Genomic DNA, 19744 nt, shown 5'->3' with positions numbered 1-19744 from the left:
TTAAATTGAATTGTACAATGTCATGTTACAAGCAAAAGAACCTATACCTAAGTTATAACTTAGGTATACCTAAGTTCTACCATTACACTTTTTGAAGGTAGTCACCTTTAACAACTAATATTTCAAAAAGAACAAAACATACATAATATTACCATTGGAATGACTACTAATACTTGTATCCCAATTTAAAGTACTGAAAAGCAAAAAACGATTTTGACATTACCCATGCCATTTTGAGTAAGAATATCTCAGTAACTACAAATATAACCTTGCTGCTTTTTTGTACAGTGATAGAAGACAGATGGAACTGTCTTGTAGAAAAATTTGGGGTCTCTGGTACCTGTCCCACACTGAGATTTTTGCCACCAAAAATAGCCAATTTAAAATCTCGTCCAACTTTGGGAGCTCATATTTTCCAAACTGAGGTACCTAGAAAGCTCCAGTTTGCTAAGTTATCACACAAGTTTGTGTAGAATGGAAACCAGGGATGTTAGAACACTTCTGTGCAGTATTTCTAGTACTTTTAAGGTCCCAAACCCCACTCGTGAGTAGGTTTTTCTTAATTTTTTAGCATTTTTAGCAAGCCCCCATGGCCTGCAGAGTGTAGGGAAACACCTGGGGATGTTTGTGGGGCACTAGCTACATGCAGAGGCCTTGTTTACCAACTCATAGCTCTCTGGTATGTCTAGAGGCTGAGAAATAACCACTTAAAGATGCAAAAAACGCTGGCGAGGCTTTTTATCGCCCAAATTCTGAAAATTTCAGACCCCCACAACTCGGAAACTATTTGAGCTACAGACCTACAATTTTGCATAGAAAGTACTTTTGTGACTATCTAATGGCATACAAATTTAAGACTAATTTGAAAACGGTGCAGCAACCACCATCTGGTGAAACCACACAGAATGACCCTACTAGTTGCTTTTTCTTCCATAAGATGTTACTGAGCAGCTTCAATATTTAATCATCTTTGTGTTTAAATGTACATTTTGATGGTGTGTGTTGGTTACCTGTACAGTTTTGTGTCAGAAGAAGGAAAACTAAAGCTGTGAAGGATGGTTTAGACGAAGCATCATGAAGTTCTGAAAACTGAAATAAATCACGTTAAATGTACTGAGGAACATGCTGATTGGAAATATCATTGTACATCTGAGCAACATAAGTCATCCACCAGTCAGATTCTAGATCATCAAAGATCTCCAACATCTGGATCAGATAAAACACTTGAACTTTCTAGATAATGAAGAACTAATTATTGTAGAATCAGAGTTCATGACCGATGATCTCACATTTAAATTATCCTATTTTTATTATTATTTCAGACTGATCAATACTCTGAAAAGATGTGTTGTGTAATATCGGAATGTACATTAAGTTTGCAGATTGTAAAACAGGGTAATTTTGAGCTGGATATCTTCTTGAACCATCAATATTCCTAAAGAACATCCACTTAAATGCAATAAAATTGAAGGGAAATGTCACTTCTTCTGAAACACATGTAGGGATTGTGCATATTTTGTGTCTTTTCTACATTTTTTAAGATTTTGGTCTTTTTTTTTTTTGCCTTAACAAATGAAATAAATACGTCTGTTTAAGGATAAAAGTTGTTGTTTTTAAAGACAATGTATGAAATGACATGAAAAAACCCCAAAAAGCATCATGATAACTAGATGACAGATAATTCCAGTACAGTGAAATAGACTTTCAAACAGCTATACTTAGAAATTCATTGTTAGTTGAGGATTTACCAGTTTTATTTATTTTTCGGAAAATGCTCAAGAAATGTGAATAAAATTTACATCAAAAACAGCAGATGGACCTTTTTTTTAATTTTATTTTTGGACCTTTTTCAGCTTTATTTCACAGGCTAAGTGAGAGAGTGACAGGAAATGGGAGAAGACATGCAGGAAAGGGCCAGGAGCGGGAATCAAACCCGGGCCGCTGCGTCGGAGACCAGCTCCTATATGTGGTTCACCTGCTTAACCCATTGAGCTATACAGGTGCCTTCAGATGGACCTTTTGATCACAGAAAACACTTCTTTTTATGGAGAAGCTAACTGTACATCATATTTTTTCCATTAATTTATATTACAATTCATAGTTTGCGATCAGAGGAGTTCTTGTTTTCTTCATTTTATCTTAATCTTACATCAATCATTAGTTTTTTACAGGTTTAACATCAGTGGTGGTTCTAGACAAATTTTACAGGGAGGGCCAAGGTGGGACCAGTGTTTAATCACAGGAACACATTAAAAATGAGAATAATGATATTTTAGCACTGAAAACTTTATTCTACTTTGAACTAAAATCAAACAAAAGTTGTTGTTTTTTTTAACAACAAATGCATCTACTGAAACAATGAGGTTATCAGGACCAGTGTTGAAATGTGGAACATCAGTAACTCTGCTCCTCTGACCTAACCCTAACCCTAACCCTAATTCTAACCCTAACCCTAACTCCAGAACATCATGTCAGAGTCCTGCTGAAGGCTGTAAACCCACACAAAGCAGCAGGACCAGATGGAGTACTGGACAATGTGCTGAAGGTCTGTGATGACCAACTGACAGAAGTACTGATGAGGATCTTCAACAGCTCCCAGAAACAGACTACTGTCCCATCCTGCCTGAAAGCAGCCACCATCGTCCCTGTCTCCAAAATAACCACCATCAGCTGCCTAAACCACTACAGACCAGTGGTACTAACATCTGTGGTTATGAAGTGCTTTCAGAGGCTCGTCCTTCACCACCTCAGGTCCTGCCTTCCTCCAAACTTTGACCAGCACCAGTTTGCTTAAAAAGCAAACGGGTCAACAGCTGATACCATCACCACTGCCTTCCACACCACCGTAGGCCACTGAGAGAAACTGGACAGCGATGTCAGGATGCTTTTGTGGATTTCAGTTCAACATTTATTATCATCCTGCTGGACATTCTTGTCAAACAGCTAACTGACCACAACTTCCTACCCCTCATTTCTGACTGGATTAAGAACATCCTGACAGGAGACCAGACATTTACAAATGTGATTTCATTGTCGGAGGGGAAACTTCAGCAGCACGGTCATGTGCTGTATCAAATCACTTTACGAAGTGAAATCACTACGTTCTACTCCTGCATTTGCTCCTAAAATGCTGTCAGTAATTTCCACAACAGCCTCCATAATTCACCCAAGAAAGATGCGACATAAAAAAACAAAAAATAAAATGCTTCCAGGTGATACTAATCCTGTGCTAATATGGCTTTGATTTCCCTTTGATGGAAGCGAGAACAAAAACCTTCGCTCAAGATTTAATTTAAAGTCACATGGAGCAGACTTACCTCAGTCATGACTGTGACCAGACCCGGAGTGTTTAACCGGGAGGACCGGAACTTTTCCCGGTGTTCCGTTATGGTACTGGGTTGATCATTCTGTGGTACCGCTGTCTCTGTGCTGCCTCCGCCTCCACTGACAGCTCTATTGTTTGCAGACTCACTCTGATGTAACACGTCCGTGCACACAGTCAGTGGTGTTTGAAAGATGGAGAACAGAAAGAGCAAGAATTAAAAGAGGAAAGCTCTGGAAACAGACGCAGATAAATGTGCAGAAATCGGCGATTATTTCTCTAAAATGAGCCGCGGGTTGCAACAAGTCCTCAAACTCAATTGTGTGGCTTTGTAGCGTAGAACATAATAATTTAAATAATAGTATGATGCTGGGAAACTTTGTCCTGCAGCATCTCAGAGTCTGAAGAAATCCAGAAGCAAGCAGCAGCCATGATCCACAAGTCCAGAGTGAATATTATTAGAATGAATCTAATGAAGAATATGGAGTAGAGCTGCTCTGTATGAGAAGATGATTCAGCTCTACATGAATGAAACTGACCTGAAGTGATCAGAAGGCTTTGGAAAAAGGGGAGAATTCTGAGCATTTTTCAAATGTGATTTAGTGTCAGAGCCTGGAGCCAGTAGTGATGAGAGGATTACTGCTGTCAGTGAAGGAACAGATGATCTGTTGGAACAGAGAGAACAAGGGAGAAGCTCAGCAGCAGAACCTGAACCACAAGTTAGGAATGAGACACATGAAGATCAATCAGTTGTTCTGATTATTTTGCTGTCAGTCACAGGATGTATTTTAATAATTCATACATTCTGATGTTGTAGAGAATAGTGTTGGAGATTTACCCTTTAACTGATGTTCTCATGTTTGTTCAATCTAAGTTGTGATGGAACTGATTCCTTTCAGAGGAAAAAGAGATGAGAGTGTTTTTAGAAAGTGCAACATTTTTATTTTATTTCATTTTTAAGGTTTGGATGTCTGTGAACATTTATTTGAACAGAATATAGATTCTGATATTGTTGTAAAGAATAATGTTGGAGATGTGAACTCATGTTGGAATAAATCCTCATTGTGAAACAACCCTTACTGCACTGATCTGGAAATAATTTACAAAAACACACTGAATTATAAGGCTTCACAGAACAGTGCCCTATTGTAGCCTCAACATGTAAGGTTATAATTACATGATTTTATAAGAACAGGTCGTGATCTAAAGTGGGCCGGTCTGAGGGATGAAAGTCCAGGACTGAAAATGAGTCCCACTCCAGCCCTGCTCAGTCATCAACCCTGAATATCTGAAGTGAACAAAACATTTTCCTTCTGTCTTCACTTTGATTCCTTTGAGTTTCATCACGTCTGTTGAGCTGTTGAGGTCTGTTTCCTCTTTAAGCTGCAGGAAGACGGCTGCTGTGACTCTGACAGGTGATGATTTTCTGACTTTATTTCCTTTAAACGTGTCAAACTAATGGACTTCACTTCCAGCAGAAGCTCTTTTCTGCTGGAATCGTTGATTTAAATGAAGAAAAACAGCTAAATGTTGTGCTGAATGTCAAACACAGTGAACCTCATGGTCTGACTGCACAGAAGTTCTTGTTGTCTCTGTTCCTCTTGTTTAGAAGCATTTTCCTCATTGTGATGCTGCATTTGAGTGAGAAACTACAAACATGTCTGATTAAATTAAACTGCAACAACACAGGAAAAAGCTTATTAAAGAAATGTTAGTTTGAAGCAGACGACATCCCACCGTGCTTCTATTGTTCATTCTAGGATGTTTTCTTCTATTTTTATACCAGTTCATTCCATCTGATGTGTTTGGTCTGGATTCACTGTTTCATTTATTTTAGTTGTTAATTCTGTTGAACTCTTTTGCTGTTTGTGGACACATGTGACCTGTTGTTCTGAAGCAGCTGCTGTTAAACTCTGAACAAATGAACATCTTCAGGAGAATTTGATCTTTTCTGTTTATTTTCTTCTACTTCAAACTTTGACCACAACCTCCACAGACTTTCTGCAGAACCACAACATCTCTGCTGCTGTTAACAGACTCTGACTGTTTGTTTGCTTTTCTATAAACCAGATGAGGACATTCTACATGAATACAGACACACTCTGATAAAAACAGGTTCATTTTCTATGATTTCCTGGTTTTAACGGCAGTAAAAACATCTGGACTCTGTTTAACTTGGTGTTATTCTGAATGAAGCCTGCAGGGGGCAGAGTAGGACTGAAATCAGACACAAAGACACAAGAGAAAGAACAAATCCAGATGCTGATCACATATTTAGCAGGTTTTCTCCATGTTTCTGCAAATATTTCCTGTAACTGATAATAAATGATGGGATCAGATGTGAACTGATATTAAAACTAGGATCAGTTTTCCATGAATTCTAGATGGAAGCAGAAGAACAACAAGCTGACACTGCAGAGAGAGAAACAGAAAACAGTTCAAGTCTGAAGAAAAACTCTGTTAAGTGGCAAAAAAAAAGATTTATTCAATGAAATACAAGATTACTGAAGAAAACCTGAAGACAGTCGACACATGAAGTTTGAAGAACAGCAAAAGGAGGTGAAGCTAAAAACTGACTTTAACCTGTAGAAGACGTTTTGTTCTGATTGTTTTAATGTTGTACATATTTCTGGTCTTTTCTTTTGTATCTTCTGTTCATTACAACTTTGATAAAACAACAATCCTAATGAGTTTTCCACAGAACTGAACATGGATTTAATAAATGTGAAGGAAAAATGACTCTTTCTCATGACTCAGGTAATTCCTCACAGCTGTTAGTTTATGACATCCCATCTGCTGCTACTTCTGCCAGCTGCAGTCACCTTAGATCCTTAAATCAAGTGTAGGTACCAAGTCACCCCAAACTACTCTACAGGCTGTCACTCTTTACCCTGTTTCTCCTAAATTGAGGCTGTAAACATGTTTATGAACTCTCTGTTCCTAATATGAGACAGACAGACGCCTGCCAAGGAAGACATGTGAGTGAGAGACAACTGCTGTAAAGAAAACATGACTATATTACTGTCCATTAATGAACAAAGATGTCACTATACTTGGACTGTAACCTACATTTGACATTCCTCCAACTCCATGTAAAGCCAAGGCCAGAGAGACTCCTCAGAAGTGATGCTGCCGCTGCTCTCATCACTGTGTTACTCTCTATCATTTCTCCTGATATCAGTAAACCTTATTCTCAGCATCAGCATCTGAGTCTCAGAGAGTCTCTGAGTCTGTCTCCTGATTCTTCTCTCCACATCACACAATTCCTTAACAATTAGATAAAAATACAAAATGGACATTTGAAAACAAGTTTTAGAAAATAAAACAAAAATGATAAAAAGTTGAATTTTATATTTAAAAACACAAAGGCTGACTTTGATGAATGCAGAAACAAAAAAGATGTTTCTCATGTTTATTTACATTACAGCAGTCTGAAGATCTCTCCATTGTTGCTGATGAGCTTCATCTGCAGTTTGTCTTCAGGCCTCCAGTACATCATGTCTGACCACAGCAGGTCAACATCATCAGGATGTTTGAAGAACCAGTCTGGGTCCCGTATCTGTAAATGTAGTAAATAAAACAGTCACAGATTTACAGACAGAATAAAAATGAGAAGTTTTTAAAAGTAAAAATGTAACAGAAAGTGAAAAGTTCAGACTCACAGTGAGAATCTTTCCAGCCTGAAGTTTTAATGACTCATCAAACATCAATATGTTTGGTTTTCTGTTGTTTCTCTGTAGTTCTAACTTCCAGCCTCCCAGTTTTATCTCCTGCAGAAGGAAAATTAGACACCAAAGGTAGAAAAACTAAATCATCTCCAGTGTGTGTTTCATACATGGTGTCCACAAATAAAATGATGACCTCTTTACATGTTGATGTTACAGTTTTTCTCAATTACTAAAACACTAAACTCTATTGTCTGAACCAAATTCTCAGTTGCCTGAACCCACTTATTGAATCAGTCACTCTTTTGGCTAAACCATAAGCCCTTTCCACCTGTTTAGACACATCTTGTCAACACATTGTCATTGTGATGCACCTGTGTTCCATAATGGTGAGCACTGGTGGCAAAAGTCAAACACAGTTAAAGCTCAGGCGTCACCGGTTGAACACAACAACTCAGAATTGATCACACTTGTGGCTAATGATGTGAGGGTACATATAAGCCAGAGCACTGGTTTGTGAGGCACTACAATGGACAGAAATCTAAGAAGAGCAGCATGGATACGGCATGACAGTGGTTTTTCCTGGTCAGAGAAAATGTGTCCTGTGATGTAGATGAAGTCCTGTGGTCTGACCCAGTACAGAGAAATGATGCTGTGGCAGAGTAATGCACTTCTTTTCTTTGTACTTCATTTGTATATTTTTGTGTTTTATTTTTATGTACAAGTGCTCCATGTAAATGCACAGGATTTATGTTTTTTTGCTAATTCTTTTTTCTATGTACAAGTGTTACAAATGCCCAGGTATTTAGTTTTACAACATGCATTTAGCCTAAATAACCATTTATTTCTACCGCTTCATGTCCTGAGCATTGTGTTTTCCTTTTTTCTATGTAGTGTTTAGTGACTGCTCAGTATTTAATTTATTGACTTGAGGCATGATTTGACAGCAAAGTTCAGTTTTGAGCACAGATTGAACTGTTTTGAGGTGAAAGTTTGGTTTTGCAAGAAGAGTCAGAGGTTTGGTGAATGTAGCTTGAAAACTGGGTTTTGTGTTCACAGTTTAGGGAAAAGGAGAGCAGCTTTCCAGAAATGTGTCTTAGCAATAGAGGAAAACTGTAATTGTGACAGCAGTGTTGGAACAGTTCAGTTCTGTTCCCAATTCTGCTTCCTAGTGTTCACTTTTTGAAAAATGTGTGCTATGAGTGAAAAAGTGTGTTCAAATGAGCAAAAAACATGTTCAGTCTTTTGCAAAAAGAGTGCAAGAGTTTTGGAAACTGTGTGTAAACCATGAATAGTGTCCAACATTTGGACAGCAGAGTCCTGTTTATGAGAAATGTGTGCAGAGAATGGAAGTTAGTGTCTGATCAATTGAGAAAAACTGTAATGGACCATTTAGAATATCTGTGGATATATTTGATCATCATATTGATATAAAACTTATTGTACATGTTTTCACAGTATTCAGAAGGTTCATCTACATGTAAACAAAATTACCTCAGAGGAAATGTTCTTGAGACGGACGTAGAAGCCCCATTTATGGACCTCTTCTACAGTTATGGGTCCTGCCAGCTTCAGCTGAGAGACAACACACAGGTCAGTTATTCAGGTGTGTGGAGGCAGGTTTCACTGACAGAGTGGGGACCCCCATCTGTTTATACAGTCACATTACAGGGACATGGCTAATAAAATCTGATCTATGAAAGAACCTAAATTAATGATTTCTGTGTTTCAGTGATTCCTTCCAGGTTGAGTTCAGATTAAATGTCTAATAGTCTGATAATAAGTCTGATATTTCTATGAACATTAAACCTGCTGCTCAGTAACACATTAACACAGGAGGAATGTGATCACATTAAACTTTGCTGCAGTCAAACTTGACTTCAGTCTCACTTATTAAATGTTTAAATGAGTTTTTATGGATGTTTAAAGTTGTCTTGTTCCCAACAACAAATCAGTTTCATCTGAAAAGAGACAGAAGAGAGATGGCAGCAGATAAACCTCCTGGTTCATGTTCTGGAGTTCTGTCTTCAGGTTTACAACAGTCTTCATCCACTTCTGCTTCTCATCCTGGAGCTTCTCTAACTGGAGACAGAATAAAAAGACAGTTTATGTATTGAAGCACAGATACACATGACATGATTGGTGGAAAGATTCCTTCTTCTGACTGGTTGGAGACTCATTAAAAGCATGTTCATGTAACATAGCTGAGTTCTGCTTAAATCTCTGTTTCTGTAGCTTTAGATGGTGACTTCTTCTGTGTGTTTGTCACATTATTGGACTTTCAGACTGATGGATGTTGATGTTTCTTTAGTGGTTTATAGCAGAAAGTAACAGTGAACCAAACTGGACTGTTGAAGTTTATTCTGTGTTCAAGATCATTTAGATTTATGCTCAAATGTAACTCAGTTCATAGACACCAGTCACTTTCACTGTTAATAGTTTCCATAAATTTAACATTTTGATCTGATTCTGCAGAAAGTTAACGACGTTTCATTAATCTGATAAACAGTGAACTAGTTAACTTTCCTGCTAGAACTTTACATCACAGTGAGTTCAGTAGACATATCAGTTATGTGATTGAAAAAGGTTTTGATGGTGACATTCACCTCTTCCTGTTGATTCTTCTCATCACTCCCAGTAGGGTCAGAGTTGGTATCAAAGTTCATTTCATCCAGCTGCAAATAAACAAACACATGTTCTGTTTTAGTTTCTGATTTTAAAGAAGAATGTTCACCTTAGAAGAAACTGATTTCAAACTTGTTCCATTTTGTCTGGGAACTAGTTTCATTTTTTCACCAAACATGAAAACAAAATCAGAATTAGAGAGCACAGTGGAACTGAAGCTGAATCTGAAAACAGCTGTTTGTTGTCTTGTTCTTCTGGATATTTGAAGTTGTTTTGGTCTCAACAACAGACCAGTATTATATGAAAAGAGAAGAGAGATGAGAGCAGATAAATGATTTGAGAGAAAACATCAACCTCCTTGTTCATGTTCTGGATCTTATTATTCAGTTTCCTCTCAGTCTCCATTGACTTGAGCTTCTCATCCTTATACTGGAAACAAGAGAGAGACAAAACAATATATTTATCTGAACACATCTGTACATGACATTAATGTGTGACTTCTGATTGGTTGGAGACTCATTAAAAGCATGTTCATGTAACATAGCTGAGTTCTGCTTAAATCTCTGTTTCTGTAGCTTTAGATGGTGAGTAAGTTCTTCTCTGAACCAGCTGCTTGGAACATTCACTTTATCACCTTATTTTAATTCAGGTAACTCTGTCTCTCAACAATCATGTTCATATTTAACTAAACTACATGTTTGATTCTCACTAATATGTTTCTAATCAACATCTTTTCTTTTATTTCTTGTCAACCTGGTAACAGAGAAAATGGAGGAAAGTCTTCAAACATGTTCTGAAAGGTTCATATTTGATCCCAAATCATGGTGTTTTTCTAACTGCAGAGTTCTGGTTGCAGAAATGTAACCAAGCAGTGAATGAAAGTGAAACCAAAGTGTCAGAATAAAGGTTCCACATGGAACATGAATCCTGGTCTCCTGGATGAAAGTCCTGTTTCTGTTTTATGTCTTCTTCAGGAAACTTTGTGGCTCTTTCAAACTCTAAACTTTTCCTACAACGTCACAGTCTGAGAATTCTAGTGAGAAAATAGATTTGTGTGAAAAATGAGAATGTAGTTTAGTGGTATAGGAAGATAATTGTTGCTTTCAGAATGATGGATGTGGATGTTTCTGCAGTGGAAGTGACACCACAATGTTTCCAAACTTTACTTCCTTTTACTGACCTTCACTGACTGATTTATGCTCAGATTTAAAATCGATAAATAGAAAATCATTGCTTGTGTTCAATCTTTACATCATTTCATTAATTTTATCAACATTACATCATGATGTAATGTTGAGTGGACATGTCAGTTATTTGACTCAGAAACATCAGGATGGTGAGATTCAAAAGTAAAAACAGACATGAAGAAGTTCCAGATGTGAGAAATGTTCATTGATTTTCTCTTTTACAACACTTTGGTTCAGTGACAGAACAAAGGTTGGAGAAGTAGATCCTCAATCAATGGGAAAAAAATAAACAGAGAACAACAGTAGAAATCCTGATATCAAAACTCAACAGAATCTACAGTTCAGTCTCCATCTTGTGTTTTTCATCCAGAAGCTGCTGTTTCTTTACATACAACCATTAACTTCTTTTTACTGCTTCTTTGACTCCTGCTCTTTAGTTACTGATCGTCTGTTCAGGTTCACACTCTTTGGTTACAACAAATATGTCGCTATTAAATACAAACTTGTGAGTTTCTATTGAATATAAACTTTCTTTGATCTCTACTGAAGTTTGCTAAAGCTGTTGTTCTTCTCTGTTTCTGTATTGAACCACTTCCTCTGTTCATTGATAAACTACATCTGGTTTTTCTTCTCCACTGTCCAGATTCTTTACTTGTCTTCCTGTCAGAGCTTGAATACTGACGTCTGATCTGCTTTAGAGACACAAACCTTCTTCCTTTATTACCTCCGCCAGGAGGTTATGTAATCACCGGAGTTTGTTTGTCTGTCTGTCCGTCTGTGTGTGTGTGTGTGTGTGTGTGTCTGTCTGTCTGTCTGTCTGTCTGTCTGTCTGTTAACAGCATAACTCAAAAAGTCATGGATGGATTTTCACCAAATTTTTACAGGATGTCCGGAAGAGCATGAGTAAGAATCGATTAGATTTTGGAGGTGATCCGAATCACCGTCTGGATCCAGGAATTTTTTGAAGGTCGAAGGACAATTGAGAGATGGCCGTCCATGACTTTTTGAGTTATGCTGTTAACAGACAAAGAGACAGACACACACACACAGACACGCAGACGGACAGACAGACAAACGGGATGGCGGAGGTATGCGCTCTCCAAGTGCTTTTCTAGTTCCACAATTGTTTGTTTACATCAAACTTGACTTTACTTTCTGTCATCTCCTGATCTTGGTGTCTTTCTTCATCTACCAGCAGTGAAACTTTGTTTCTCTACTTACTTGTTGAACTCTCTTTTCCAAAGTCTTCATTGTCCCTTTGAGAAAAATAAAATCATCAGTATTTAAATATAGAAAGAATGATAATTCAGATAGTTGTACAGAATAAAATGAAACCTCTCATTTCAGTTTCCATTAAAGCATCAATATTTTGTCATGGTCAAGAGTTTTATTGTTTTGTTGTGTTTTTGTCAGTGTGACTTACTTATTATGTAAAAAAGAAGAACAGCTGCTAGAATTGACAGGATGAAGATTGCAGCAAAACCAAGAATCTTCCAGATGTAACTGGACCTGGACTCTAAGAAATCACCAGAAATCATAAAACATGAAATAATGAGACATTTCATATAAAGTGAACTACAGATTTTGTCAAGTTAAATACAAACTACCTGGACCATGAATCCATGTCTGTCTACTCTGGTTGAGGAGAACTTTTTCTGCCAAATTACATTTGTTTTTCATGTATCACAAATCAACTTTTTCACAATCATCTTTGTCATGTATTTTAATGCTTCATTTTTGCTTTTTTTCAGTCAACCAGTCATATATTACATTGGGACAAAAATATGGAGTAAAAGATTTGCATTGTAGCCCAAACCATGATTTTTCCCCAAAAGATGATTTTTCCCCAAACCCTGATGATTAAACTAAACCAAATTTCCAATCTGTAAAGAATGTCTGATTAAGTGTGCTGATTTGTAACCTCATACTTTTTTTTATTTCCTTACCTAAACTGAATCAAAAATCAAGGCAAAACTGAAAGTTGTGACATGGATTACCATCTTTTTGATAAAAATCTTGTTGCTCTTTGATGCTTCCATTTTCCAGTATTGTTCCATATTCTAACTTGGACTTCCTGGTTGCCTTTTCCTCCTTTAATATTACAGGTCAGAAATTACATTGAAAAAATTTTACTTAGAATATAGCTGAGATGTAAAGGAATGTAATGTTGAGTATACTGGGTTGATTGAAGAAGTATGAGGGGACTAAAGGTCAACAACAAGACCTTCCACATGGAGACTGAGTTTACATCCTATGTGGGACCATTGTTGTTGGATTTTTCTATAATTTTCATTAGTTTGATTAGATCTAGGCACCAAAACTACTCAGGCTCAGGAAAATATCACGTTTAAAACAATAGCTACTGATTAGAGACTTAGTTGAGTTTATGCACCAAAACTGTTTGGTTAGGTTGAGGACATTTTAATAGTTTGGTTTAAATTCCAACTTCTTAGAACATGGTGAAAAACTTTTTCTCAATTTTCAGGTTACCTGTTTGCTGAATCCTGCTTCATCTAACATATGAACAACAAAGCAATAAAATAAATGAGAAATAGATGCTGGTAGTTAAAGTTTCAAGCCTTCTTGGATAAGCTCTGTTAAAGGGACTGCTGGCTTCCTTGAACAGAACTTTCTCATTTTATCAGTTTGGTTGAACAGCTAATGCCATCAAGAGTCCTGATAGTTTTCAGTTATTGAGGCCTCCAGGCTCCTGGAAACTATTTAGAAATGGTTTTATCCTCTTCTCTGATCTTTACCTCACCATGGTTTGATCAACAACAGAAACTTCCTTCAACTTAAACTATGTCCAGTCAGTTCAGTTTGCTACAGTGGACTCCAGTCTAGTTCTAGATTCATCTGAAGGATGATTAAAAACTGACTGCAATCTGGAGCTACAACAAAGAGTCTGAATTATTTTGTAAATGAGAGACTTTAGTGCTTGAAACTGTAAAATATTTGCCCCAAAACAGTGACAATATGTTTACAGTGAGTGTAGACTGATGAGACAAAGAAAAGAACACATCTTCTGAGGTCACTGTATGAATCTATAAACTACATATGTAGAGAATCTAGTCTGAAGGAGATCTGAATAAACCAGAACAATTATATCAAAATTCACAGAAACCTATTTTGTCATTGACAAATAGCACATGTGAACCTTCTGGTGCTATAAAGTAGCTTTAGATTGTAAAATGCTGCTGCTGTGATGCCTTTATACTGTTTTCCTGCAAGGGAGGAGCTTCTGAGGTTGAGGTTTTGCTTTAACTTTATCAGAACAATGGAAACCACCTCCACAGAGATGATGACATGGAAAACAACAAACCTGAGAAACTGCTGGAATGTGGATCAACCATTTAACTGACTGTAAAATCTCTCACTCTGTCTGACCTGCACTCATAAACAAACCCTAAAACTGGAGCACTGACTCATTCCTACAGTCTTTGTTCTGATCATACACAGAAATATGTTTAGAAAACCTGACAAACCTCAATTATCAGAGTCTTGAACTTTCAGTATTAACTTACCAACAACCAGTTCAACAGTAGATCCTTCACCCAGTGTAGGAATGAAGCATCTGTATTTTCCCTCATCAGACGGTTTCACTTTGGAGATTTTCAGTGAAACGTCTCCAAACTTCAGTTTACTAAATAACAATGATGTTCTTCCTTTATAATCAGGATGCTTTGAACTTTCCAGTTCCTCTTTATCCCACCACACATAGACATATGAAGGGTCTAGGTCTTCTCTGGACCACTCTATGGACATGTCTGAAGCATCGACAGCAGGTTCCAGCCGACACGACAAAAGAACGTCATCACCAACTTTTGCCAGGACCGGCTGAGACGGACCGACAACCTGGGAAAGACCTGGAGAAAAGCAGGTTGGGATTTTACAGCTTTTAAAGGGAGGAAACAAATGACTACTAGTGGCGTTTTTGTTGAGGAAACATATTTTAGAACGTTCTTCTATAAGATGTTACTGAGCAGCTTCCATATTTAATCATCTTTGTATTTAAATGTACATTTTGATGGTGTGTGTCGGTTACCTGAACAGTTTTGTGTTAGAAGAAGGAAAACTAAAGCTGTGAAGGAACTGAGCTGAGTCCATGGTTTAGACGAAGCATCATGAAGTTCTGAAAACTGAAATAAATCACATGTTAAATGTACCAAGGAACATACTGATTGGAAATATCATTGTACATCTGAGCAACATAAGTCATCCACCAATCAGATTCTAGATCATCAAAGATCTCCAACATCTGGATCAGATAAAACACTTTAAGTTTCCAGATCTTGAAGACACTAATTATTGTAGAATCATCAATTACCTTATTTTTATTCTTATTTAAGACTGATCAATGCTCTTAAAGGTGTGTTCTGTAATATCAGAATGTAAGTTTGCAGTTTGTAAAACAGAGTACTTTTGAGCTGGATATCTTTTAGAACCATCAATATTCCTAAAGAACATTCACTTAAATGCAATAAAATTGAAGGGAAATGTCACTTCTACTGAAACATATGTAGAGATTGTACATATTTTGTGTCTTTTCTTCATTTTTTCAAGGTTTTAGGTCATTTTTTGCCTTAATAAATGAAATAAATATGTCTGTTTAAGGATAAAAGTTGTTGTTTTTAAAGACAACGCATGAAATGACATGAAAAAGCCCCAAAAACATCATGATAACTACATGACAGATAGTTCCAGTACAGTGAAATAGACTGTCAAACAGCTACACTGAGCAATTCATTGTTAGTTGGGGATTTACCTCTTTTACTTATTTTTTAGAAAACGCTCAAGAAATTTGAATAAAATTTACATAAAAAACAGCAGATAGACCTTTAGATCACAGAAAACATTTCTTTTTATGTAGAAGCTAACTGTAAATCATATTTTTTCCCCATTAATTTATATTACAATTCATAGTTTGTGGTCAGAGGAGTTCTTGTTTTCTTCATTTTATCTTAATCTTTCATCAATCATTAGTTTTTCACAGGTTAAACATCAGTGGTGGTTCTAGACAAATTTTACAGGGAGGGCCAAGGTGGGACCAGTGTTTTATCACAGGAACACATTAAAAATGAGAATAATATTTCATAACTAAAAACTTTATTCTACTTTGAACTAAAATCAAACAAAAGTTTATTTTTCACAACAAATGCATCTACTGAAACAATGAGGTTATCAGGACCAGTGTTGAAATGTGGAACATCAGTAACTCTGCTCCTCTGACCTAACCCTAACCCTAACCCTAACCCTGACTCCAGAACATCATGTCAGAGTCCTGCTGAAGGCTGTAAACCCACACAAAGCAGCAGGACCAGATGGAGTACTGGACAATGTGCTGAAGGTCTGTGATGACCAACTGACAGAAGTCCTGATGAGGATCTTCAACAGCTCCCAGAAACAGACTACTGTCCCATCCTGCCTGAAAGCAGCCACCATCGTCCCTGTCTCCAAAATAACCACCATCAGCTGCCTAAACCACTACAGACCAGTGGTACTAACATCTGTGGTTATGAAGTGCTTTCAGAGGCTCGTCCTTCTCCACCTCAGGTCCTGCCTCCCTCCAAACTTTGACCAGCACCAGTCTCTTCAGAAACACTGCATGCTGGGCAAACTGGATGAGGAACAGTTTTAATTTGTGGGAAATTAGACTTTTAAACTCAAAGGAGTGACCCCCATGGATACTTCTGGACTATTTTCTCTTGATCAAACATGGGACAGTGCAACATGAGTGTGTGTTCATGCAGACTTTTAGTGTTCTATTCATTACTTTAATTATGTCATGCATATTCCATATTTGTATTTTTAAGGGCACTATGAGGAGAAACTCCCAACAGTTTTGTTGTACAAGTTTTGTGTACAATGATATAAAGCTATTCTATTCTATTGTATTCTATTCTGTTCTATTCTGTTCTATTCTATTTTAAATCAATCACATTTAATAAAAGTGGTTTGGTTTCCTGTCATTTAAAATCTTTGTGCTCTGTTTCGAGTCGCTCTCAGTAACAGCATTTCCTGAGGAAGTCATTATTTCCTGTGTTTGTTGTTAAGGACCTGTGACAGTGTTGCATCAGTTTTAACAGCTCTGATAGTTCCTCCACTTGTTCTGCTCAGACTTTGCATGTCCTGAAAACCCCCCTTCTCTCTCAGTAGCTTTTTTCCAGTTCCTATAGCCAGGTATTGAGACAAAAAGAGTGTCTGGAGCATTTGGAAGCTAAAATGTCTGCATCGTAGCAATATGTGAAGTCCCTCATGAAAGAATAGCCATGGATGAAGGTCACACCAAATTGGCCTAAGGACAGACAGACAGACAGACAGACAGACAGACAGACAGACAGAGAGACAGACAGACAGAGAGACATTAGTGGTGGGATACGATTTAAAAAAATAATGTAATGAATTGTCGGCTTTGTAATTAATTAATCCCAATCATCACACTTGTCAAATGGCAATATTTGACAAAAGTGAAGTTCTTCAATTCAAATAAAATTGTGGTTGACAGTTGAATCAATGAATAGACATATATGTGTTTATAATTTAAAATTTATGACAAAAATTTAAATGGAACAAATAGAAAAAGTTATTCTGATGATTTAAAGCCTGGATTCAGCTGGGGTTTGTTTCCACTGTATTGCGCATAACATCAGCATAAGTAGTTCAAGGACATTCAAAAAGTTAAAAATCAACAAATTCAATCTGTTTTCATACGATATGTGTGTGTGTGTGTGTGTGTGTGTGTGTGTGTGTATGTATGTATTAACACAAGATTCAGATATCAATGACACACACAAAAACTAAGAATTTACAGTACAAAAACAACGTTTTATGGACACTCAGTACTATAAATTGTAATGACCCTATCAAACACACTTCCTACATCACAGAGCTGATGGTGATTAATCTCCTTAATGTCCCTCTGGTGGTTTCTCTCTGTCCCTGCATGTTTTCCTCCTCCTCTCTAGAACTTTCTTTACCTCCTCTCCATCCTCCTTTAACTCCTCTGGTTCTCCCTCTTCCTGCTCCTCAGCTCTCTACACCTTGACAGGACCTCGCTGCTTTAACTTATTCATTTGGAGTAAAAAAAAACAAACGCATGCAATGTCCTTGTCTGGTCTACAATTAGAGAAAACCCGTAGAGGCAGCATACATCTCATTTTACAGGTAATGTTAGGCATCCATGCTTAGCTCAGGTTTATATTGTTCATTACTTTATTAAACATCGCGAGACCAGACATTTACAAACGTGATTTCAATGTCGGAGAAAAACAGCAGGAAAGAGGTTATGTTTTGCAACAAATCACTTTACGAAGTGGAATCATTCTGCTAACTTGTGCGTGTTTAAAAAGCAGCTCCTCCTTTCTCTAAAATCTGTATCAAACCAGAACCAGATGTCCAGGAGGCAGACAGCACCGACACACAGCTACAGTCTGGGTGAGGCTCTTTACTTTCGGTTTCAGATCTAGCGCTGATCACGTTATAAAGTGATCCGTTTATGAATCATTTAGTGACGTTTGGACAGAGACACTGGTCCATGTTGGCCCCTGTGTCAAACCACCACAGTTCAAGAGTTAATATTCAGTTTGCAGCAGTGAAACTTTGCATATCAGCTCCAAAAACTTTGTCATTCTGTACACTTTCTAAAACACTGTTTACAACTTGTATATCTAAGAAAGAGATGATTTCCCTCTGATTGAAGCTCTGAAAAGCTTTGCAGTAAGACTTCATTTAACATAACAGACCTACCTCAGTCATGACTGCAAGCGTTTCCTCATTTCTGATATCAGCTAGAAGAGTTTTTTTTTCTAACTCTGAACCTCCCTCTACATCAGTTCCGGAAGCTGCACTCTCAGAGCTGCACGTTTAGAGCATTATTTATAGACAGAACCACCTGCTACAACAGATGATCACTGAAGTACACAACTTACGGTTTAAAGGATGATTTCACTCAAAATATACTTAGCCTTTGATTGGGTGGACAGGGATCTGTTATGTTTGAAGCTTCTTCAAACGGGAGTTGATAGAAAGTTCTATCATGCATTGAAGTCTCTGTTTGCAAACTGTGTAGGATGTGTGCAGGTGAATGAAGAGCAGACTGAGTGGCTCCCAATTCCCTTTGGTGTAAAACAAGCAGATGTTTTATCCCCAGGCCTGTTTTCTTTATTTATAAATGATTTGGCTCTGGAAACCAAACATCTGAACCTCGGTATACACCTGGACAGTGTGACTGTAGGCATCCTACTCTATGCTGATGATGTTGTACTGCTGGCTGAGACAGCTGAGGATTTACAGACAATGTTAAATGTTTTACATAACTGGTGCTGTAGATGGAGATTTGTTATAAATCAAGCAAAAACTCTAATGTATTTTAGGAAAAGATCTGCTCCGTGTAGCACAAGAGTGTTAAAATTTGATAATATGAATCTGGAGTATGTTACTCACTATAAATATTTAGGGTTTACATTTGATGAGTTTATGAATTTTGATGGAGTTGAAATCCTGGCAGCTTCAGCCAGCAGAGCTTTGGGGTCTGTGATAAATAAGTTAAAAGTGTGCAAAGATCTTGGATATAGTCCATACACCCAGTTGTATGATGCCTGTGTGTCCCCTGTGTTAAACTATGCTGCAGGTGTGTGTGGGGCCAAACAAATCCCAGCTTTAGAAGCTGTAGAAAACAGAGCAATACGTTGCTTCTTGGCAAGGGCGTAGGTTTGGTCTCAACATTGGTAGGGACGATATAACAGCATAACCTGCATGTACACTTTTTGCTGGGGACGGGACATTAATAAGACCAAACAGATTGGGTGAACGGGGGTCAGGGCTACATTTCTCACGAATATGAACCGAATTAATTGATAAGCTAAATGATCGATGCAAAATAAATCTGTATTGACTTATACTAACTTTCATGTGTATTGGTTCAGGTGATACACCATTCGATTCAA

General features: G+C 37.4%; 1 protein-coding gene across 1 annotated transcript in view; it reads right to left on the bottom strand.

Moving 5' to 3' along the window:
* Positions 1-18598, bottom strand: part of LOC127532328 (butyrophilin subfamily 3 member A3-like) — a 114324-nt gene extending 95726 nt beyond the window's left edge. Inside the window, exons 1-2 of the mRNA XM_051943928.1 lie at positions 18546-18598; positions 14845-14938 (exon numbers count right to left, since the gene is read on the bottom strand). Of these exons, the coding sequence (XP_051799888.1) occupies positions 14845-14938; positions 18546-18554 (103 nt within the window). The 5' untranslated portion in view covers positions 18555-18598. The remainder of the gene's footprint in view (positions 1-14844; positions 14939-18545) is intronic.
* Between the last annotated feature and the right edge of the window lie 1146 nt (positions 18599-19744).

Source organism: Acanthochromis polyacanthus, chromosome 23 (assembly GCF_021347895.1).
Source record: "Acanthochromis polyacanthus isolate Apoly-LR-REF ecotype Palm Island chromosome 23, KAUST_Apoly_ChrSc, whole genome shotgun sequence".
In the NCBI taxonomy this organism is placed as follows: Eukaryota; Metazoa; Chordata; class Actinopteri; family Pomacentridae; genus Acanthochromis; species Acanthochromis polyacanthus.
The sequence above is the reverse complement of the archived record's forward strand: the minus strand, read 5'-3'. Positions and strand labels throughout refer to the sequence as shown.